This window comes from Eimeria maxima, genomic scaffold, assembly GCF_000499605.1.
Source record: "Eimeria maxima Weybridge genomic scaffold, Emw_scaff82, whole genome shotgun sequence".
Lineage (NCBI taxonomy): Eukaryota > Apicomplexa > Conoidasida > Eucoccidiorida > Eimeriidae > Eimeria > Eimeria maxima.
In genome coordinates this window covers 16498-23997 of record NW_013563992.1, presented here as the reverse complement: position 1 = coordinate 23997, position 7500 = coordinate 16498, and the positions used below count along the sequence as shown (strand labels likewise).

Here is a 7500-nt window from a genome sequence, read left to right as displayed (position 1 = left end):
GCCCTATAAGTACCTTGCAAGGGTTTAGGGTTTAGGGTTTAGGGTTTAGGGTTTAGGGTTTGGGTGTTTGTGCTGCAGGCACGAGTACAGCTGTATATGCACAAAGTATCTCGTGCCATCCGCGAAGGCAAGCTAAACCCTAAACCCTAAACCCTAGCCTAAACCCTAAACCCTAAACCCTAAATTACACATATGCAGATATATAGCCTATAAAGAACTCTTATATTCTAGGGTTTATTTAGGGTTTAGGGTTTAGGGTTTAGGGTTTAGGGTTTATCTCTGCAGGGGAGAAGAGGACACAAACCCTCGATGTAGATGCTGCTAAGCGCTTTATTGGCTTCCATACAAATAATAATAAGAGGGGGGCCCCCAATAAAGAAGAGGGGGCCCCTAAGGGGGGCCCCCAGGGGGCCCCTCAGGGGGCCCCTCAGAGGCCCCAGAAGAAACGCCGTAAATTGAAGGGGGCCCAGGGGGCCCCCGAAGGGAAGAATGATGATAAAGAGTCCTCGCTGACTGAGCAGGACAGCAGCAGCAGCAGCAGCAGCAGCAGCAGCAGTAATAGCAGCAGCAGCAGCAATAATAATAATAATATTAACGACAGCAGCAATAACAGCAGCAGCAGCAAGAAGAAGAAAAAGAAAAAAGGAAAAGGCAAGAATGTAACAGAACAAGACTAGCTGCTCCTGCTGCTGCAGCAGCAGTTTGCTGCAGCAGCAACAGTTTGCTGCAGCAGCAGCTGCTGCTGCTCGTCTCCGCAATGTTGCTGTTTGTGCTGCTGCTGGCCTGTGAGCTGCTGCGCACGAGCAGCAGCAGCAGCTGCTGCTGCTGCTGCAGAAGCAGCAGAAGGTGCAGTAGCACCAGGCACAGCAGCAGCAGCAACAGCAGCAGCAACAGCAGCAGCAGGAGCGGCAGCAAAGTGCTGTTGCTGCTGCCTGCTGCTCCTAGCCATATTGGCTAACTGTTTAGGACTAGGGATGGTCATTTAATATTTAGGGTTTAGGGTTTAGGGTTTAGGGCTAGGGTTTAGGGTTTAGGGTTTAGGGTTTTAGTAGTTATATATATATAGTGTTTGTTACCCATTGCCTAGGGTTTAGTAATTCTTCGTACGTAGAGGTCATGAGGGTTTAGGGTTTAGGGTTTAGGGTTTATTGGATCCTTAAGGGTTTTGTATCTAGGGTTAAGGCTCTAGTGTTCTTCGAACATTAGGAGCTGCTGATGGGGGCTTCCTGCTGACTGATTTAGGGTTTAGGGTTTAGGGTTTAGGGTTTAGAGTTTCTAGGGTTTAGGGTTTAGGGTTTTCTGGGGTTTAGTTGTGGCGGGCATAAGCATGGCAAATATCTTTCTTTTGCTGATTAAATGCAAAAAAAGGAATAACAATGAATTATTTTAATTTATATTTATTTATATTTATTTAATTTAATTAAAATAATTAATTAAATGAGTATTTCTTTTATTGTACCATTGGTCCATGATGAAGGAAGCTGCGTATACACCCGAACACCATTGCCAACTGGCTGCTGCACGTCTGTGGGGCCCTCGTGCATCATTTTTACGTCTTTTTTCTTCATTTTTTCCAATTTTTAATATTTGTAGAATTAATAATGATTAAATTACCTTTAAAAAGACCTAAAAGGGCTGCAAAACGCCCTATGTAGCCTCCAATTAGAGGCCGCATTGGCTCCTGCCTGCTGCTGGTGCCTTTTTTTTCTTATTTTTTGGCTTTGTTTCTTCCTCCTTTACCCCTAAAAGTATACCATTTAACGTTTTTTTTTAATTTTTTTCTTTTAGTAGGGATATTTTATTGATTTTTATTGCTATTTAATTATTATTTCTCTTTAATTTATCTTTTTTGTCGCTATTATTCATCCTCCTGACTCCCTCCTATAGCCATGACTCATCATGAAGGTTTCTTACCTTCTTATAACTCCTCTTCCTTATGCAGCAGACATAAAAGGTCCATTAGTACCCTTGAGGGGACCATTGGTCATGGGGGCCCCCATAGGGGGCCCCCTAAGGGGGCCCCTTGTTGTTTTTCTGCTGTAGGGGATTGTACAGGGTCACCTGGTGCTGCAATTGCTGCATCTCCTGCTGCTCCTGCTGCTGCATCTGCTGCTGCAGCAATTAATTGCTGCTCTTTTATTAATAATAATAATAATAATAAATCTGCTGCTTATATAAGACAATTAAGTCCTTATAAACAAAAAGAAGAAATACCTTTTCTTCCTTCTTTTAGTGATACTAGTTTATTTGCTGCTGCTGCTTCTGCTGCTGCTGCTCCTGCTGCACCTGCTGCTGCTGCTCCTGCTGCAGCAGAAGAAGGAGATACGGGAGGATCGAGCAAGCAGCAGCAACATTTCCCCTCCTTCCTTACCTTAACCTCTGCCCCTGTACAGCCATGGGGGGCCCCCAAGCACCAAACAGCAGCAACAAGGGGGGCCCCAAGGGAATCAGCAGCAGCAGCAGCAGCAGCTAGGGGCCCCCCTTATGATACCCCCCAATCTTCCTTCTTCTCTAGGGCCTTTGCTGATCAGCCTGTGGTGCAGCAGAGGCAGCAGGATTGGCAACTAAACCCTCTTGGGGGGCCCCCTGGGGGGTCCCTCTTAGGGGGGCCCCCCACAGGGTCGCCGCACTCAGGACTTGCTGCTGCTGTTGAGCGGCTGCGGCAGCATACATCTATGTCTTCTTCTGTTGTTGGTGCTGGTTCTGCTGCTGCTTCTACTGCTACTGCTGCTGCTGCTGGTTCTGCTGCTGCTGCTGCTGCTGCTGAGGATGATAATTGGTCAGACGCAGGTAGCTTGTGGCTGCTGCGGGATCACCTGCGGCGGCAACGGCAGCAGCAGCAGCAGCAGCAGCAGCAAGAGCAGCAGGAGCAGCAGGAGGGTAAAACAACCATTAGTAGTAACAGGAGCAGCTGCAGCAACAGCAGCAGCTGCGTCAGCTGCATCAGCAGCAGCAGCAGCAACTTAAATACCCTTACCCGCAGCAGCAACTATAAATGCATGCGTCTAGATGCAGCAGCAGCAGCAGCAATGGGGGCCCCCCCTCCTTCGTTAAAGGTACAAGACCCTCATGGGGGCCCCTCAACCCTTACTAGGGGGCCCCCCAATAACTCCTCAATGAATACAAGACGCAGCAGCTGCAGCAGCTGCAGCAACTGCAGCAGCAACAGCAGCAACAAACAGACACAAACAAGTGAGTGGGGCCCCCCAGCCACATCGTAGTGCATGCATGCGATTCGTGTGCTGCTCCTGTTGCTGCTGCTGCTACAGTTGCTGCTGCTGCTGCTGCTGCTGCTGCTTCTGGTTAATAGGATGAGAGGGTGTCTGTACTCGTGTTTGATGTTTTGGTGTTACTGCAGTTAGCTGCCAGACCGATCTGCAGCAGCAGCAGCAGCAACAGCAGCTGCAGCAACAGCAGCTGCAGCAACAGCAGCTGCAGCAGCAGCAACAGCAGCAACAGCAGCAGCAAGAGCCAATGGAGCCTCAGAGGGTTTTAAACATTTTACCTCAAAGGGAAGGTGCCGTTGGAGAGGTGGTTCGCTGGCAGCAGCAGCAGCAGCAGCAGCAGCAGCAGCAGCAGCAGCAGCAGCAGCAGCTACATACTTTCTCCCTTTCCTGTCGTGGCAGCAGCAGATTGCTGCCGTCAATCTCTGAGGTTTTGCAGCACAAAGAAAATGAATTCCCTGAGGAGGGCAGCAGCTCGCTAATTGCTGCTGCTGCTGCTGCTGCAGCAACAGCAGTAGTACACTCCCCGCGAGAGCAGCAGCAGCGACAGCAGCTGCAGCAGCAGCAGCAGCAGCAGCCTGGGAAGAAGGAACACAGGATAATTCAATACGACACAAGACAGACGCGCAGCAGACGCAGCAGGCAGCCAGCACAGGTGCAGCAGCAACTGCAGCAGCAGCATTTGCAGCAACAGCAACAACTGCTGCAGCAGCAGCAGCAGCAGAAGCACAATGCTGCAGCACACGTGCTGCTCTGCCGCTCTGCGTCAGCGCCGCGTAGGGTAGAGGAGCCAGCTGTTGCTGCTCCTGCTCCTGCTGCTGCAAGCTACAGCTGCAACAGCAACAGCTGCAGCAACAGCAGCAGCAGCAACAGCAGCAGCAGCAATGGGGGGAGGAGAATCCATCTACGTGCTGCCTCCTTTCCTCAAGAATGTGCTGATTGGACGGCGCAGCAGCAGCTGCAGCAGCAGCTGCTGCAGCAGACGCAGCAGAAGAGGCGCATGCGATCGGAGCAGCAGCATTACCCGCAGCAGCAGCAGCAGCCGCAGCAGCCGCCGCCGCCGCAGCAGCAGCAGCACGAGATAGAATATCTTGATGCACGGGAGCGTTGCTCGGATCGCAGCAGCTGCTGCAGCAAGAGAAACAGCAACAGCAGCAGCAGCAGCAGCACTGTGGGTATGGCTTGCTGCAGCGAAAGCTGCAGCAGCAGGAAAGCAGGTGTATGCAGGACCAACAACAGCAGCAGAAGCAGCCGTAACAGCAGCAGACGCACATGCATGAACAACAGCAGCAGCAACAGCAGCAGCAGCAGCAGCAGCAGCAACCTACAGTGCTGCTGCCCCCCTACAGGGGGCCCCCTTCATCGTAGCACCACTATAAACTCCCCACAAGTCGCGTAAGCTATGGCAGCAGCAGCAGCAGCAGCAGCAACAGCAACAGCAGCGACAGCAACAGCAGCAGCAACAGCAGCAGCAGCAACAGCATGTGTAGATATGTGTTGTTTCTTGCTGCAGGAGCATAGGACACCAATCGCCTTTAGACCCCACAAGCAGCAGAAGCAGCAGACGCAGCAGCAACTGCAACAGCAGCAGCAGCAGCAGCAGCAGCAGCAGAGGCCAGAACGGGCGGTTTGCTGTGGTAGTCGTCCAAGCACCAACGGATCCCCCCAACAGAAGCAGCAGCAGCAGTAGTAAGCATCAACAGCAGCAGCAGCAGCAGCAGCAGCAGCAGCAGCAGCATCACGAACAGGGAAGTGACTGGCATTGCTGCTGCAGCAGCGATTTAGAAGCTCAAGACGGTCGCTGCTGCTGCTCTGCAGCAGCAGCGCAGCAGCAGCAGCAACAAAAACAACAACAAAAGCCTCAGCAGCAGCAGCACCAGCGCCAACAAAAGCAGCAGCAGCAGCAGCGTCAAAAGGAGCAGCAGCAGCAAGAGCTGCTGCAGCAGCGGCAGCAGGAATTGGAGTTGCTGCTGCAGTCATGCATAGGCAGCAGCAGCTGCAGCAGCAGCAACAACGAAAAGAAAATAAGACTTGCTGTTGCTCGTCTAATGGTGCAGCAGCAGCAGCCGCAGCTGTACTGCAGCAGGACAATAGGGGAGGACGCTGCTGCTAGTCTATCTTGGTTAGGCAGCAGCTGCTGCTGCTGCTGCTGGAGACGCTGCAGCAGCAAACAGCAGCAGCAATGCTGCTTCTTTTGTGTTATTTCTTTTGTATCTATACTCGTGCTGCTGCTGCTGTCATTAGCAGCAATTGCATGCATTATCTAACTGCAGCAGCAAAATATAAAAAACTATTTCTTTCTCCTTTTGTTCCTGCTGCTGCTCCTGCTGCTGCTGCTTGGTGCCGTTGCTGTTGTTATTGCTGCTGCTGCTGCTGCTGCTGCTGTTCATGCTGCTGTTGCTGCTGCTTAGGAGTCTAAGGGTTTCTCTCTCTTATCTATAAATAACAGCAGCAACAATAGCAAGACCTACACTAAACCCTAAACCCTAAACCCTAAACCCTAAACCCTAGGGGCTCCCCCTAATGCTGCTTTGTAAGACTGAATCTGCGGTGTAGGCAAAACACTAAGACACTGACACCTCATATTAGGGTTTAGGGTTTAGGGTTTAGGGTTTAGGACACACCAGCATATGTATATAAATATATATTTATATTTATAAACACTTATAAATATAAATATATGCATGCAGTCCTATTTATTTATTTTTATTAAATAAAAAAGAAGAAAATAAACTTTTTTTATTAGGGTTTCTTCTTATCGAGGGTTTTGCCTCTAGTGTATTTAATAAACCCTTGAGGGTTTATTATGAGGGTTTAGGTGTACAGACAGAGGAAATATTTTTATTATATTAATAAATATAATTTATATTTATTATTTAATAGGGTTTAATTATTTAAAATAATAATATAAATAAAAGCTAGGGTTTAGGGTTTAGGGTTTACGGCTTAGGGTTTAGGGTTTGGGGTGGTGGTGAGTCGGCAGTGCCACCTCCATCTTCTTTTAGGGTTTAGGGTTTAGGGTTTAGGGTTTGGGGTTTAGGGGACATTCTCATTAATTTATATTTAATTAAAACAATAAATTAAATAAAATAATAATAAGGAGACACTGTCAGCAGCAACAAGAGGAGCAACAGCAGCAGGAACAGCAGCAACACAACAGCAGCAGCAAGAGCAGCAGCAGCAGCAGCATGGGGCCCCCCTCATTGTCAGCAGCTGCTAGTAAGGGAAAGGCCCACAAACCCTAAACCCTAAACCCTAACAGAAACTTTTTGTGTATTTGTTTGTCAATTTGTTTGTCTGTATTACTTATAAACCCTAAACCCTAAACCCTAAACCCTAAACCCTCAACAGGAAGATGTGGGATGAAATCCTCTCTGTTATATTGGGGATGGGCGCAGCTGTTGTTTGCCTCCTAGCCACAGGTAATAATTAATATCCCCTTGCTGCTGCTGCTGCTGCTGCTGCTGCTGTCATTGCTGCTGTTGTCATTGCTGCTGCTGCTGGTTGCTGCTGTTGCTGCTGCTCTCGTTGCTGCTGCTGCTGCTGCTGCTGCTGCTGTTGCTGTTGCAGCAGTGAATACCCCCCTAGGCATGCCACACATTCATCCCCAGGCAACAGGTGCAGTAACATCAACAGCAGCAGCAGCAGCAATCAACAGCAGCAACAGCAGCCGATGTAGCAGCATACTACAGATAGCGCTAGCAGTTGCTGCTGCTGCTGCAACTGCAGCTGCAGCAGCAGCAGCAGCAATTGCTGCAGGGTATCTGCTGCGTCTTTGTTTGTTTGCGTTTCTTCAGCTGTGTTTCTTTTCCCTCAAAGGCAATGAGGCAGCAAATGTGGCACCAGGGCGCCCCACGCCCAAGCAGCAGCAGCAGCAACAGCAACAGCAGCAGCAGCAGCAGCAGCAACAGCAGCAGCAGCAGCAGCATGAGGGAGAGCAGCAACAGCAGCATTAAGTTTATGTCTTCCATTAAAGGAGAGTCTTCCTAATGGGAAAATGGCAAAAATAGATGCAGCAGCAGCAACAGCAACTGCAGCAGCAGCAGCAACAGCAACTGCAGCAGCAGCAGCAACAGCAACTGCAGCAGCAGCAGCAGCAACAACAACAGCAGCAAAAGGAGGAATAATATAACTAATAATAATAATAATAGTATAAATAAATAAAAAAAAAGAAGAAAAAAAAAGAAAAAAAAAAGAGAAGAAATGCTGTCGAGCAATAAATTATTTATTGCAATTTAATAGGCATTTCTTTTTTTTTTTTTTTTTTTTTTTTTTA

The 7500-nt window shown here is 49.0% G+C and overlaps 1 protein-coding gene across 1 annotated transcript in view; it reads left to right on the top strand.

Annotated features, from left to right (window-relative positions):
* EMWEY_00011610 (nuclear DNA-binding protein, putative) overlaps nt 1–677 on the top strand; it is a gene marked incomplete at both ends in the record, with an annotated part of 1994 nt that extends 1317 nt beyond the window's left edge. The window contains 2 exons of the mRNA XM_013479002.1: nt 79–112; nt 286–677. Of these exons, the coding sequence (XP_013334456.1) occupies nt 79–112; nt 286–677 (426 nt within the window). The remainder of the gene's footprint in view (nt 1–78; nt 113–285) is intronic.
* Nucleotides 678–7500: the final 6823 nt, after the last annotated feature.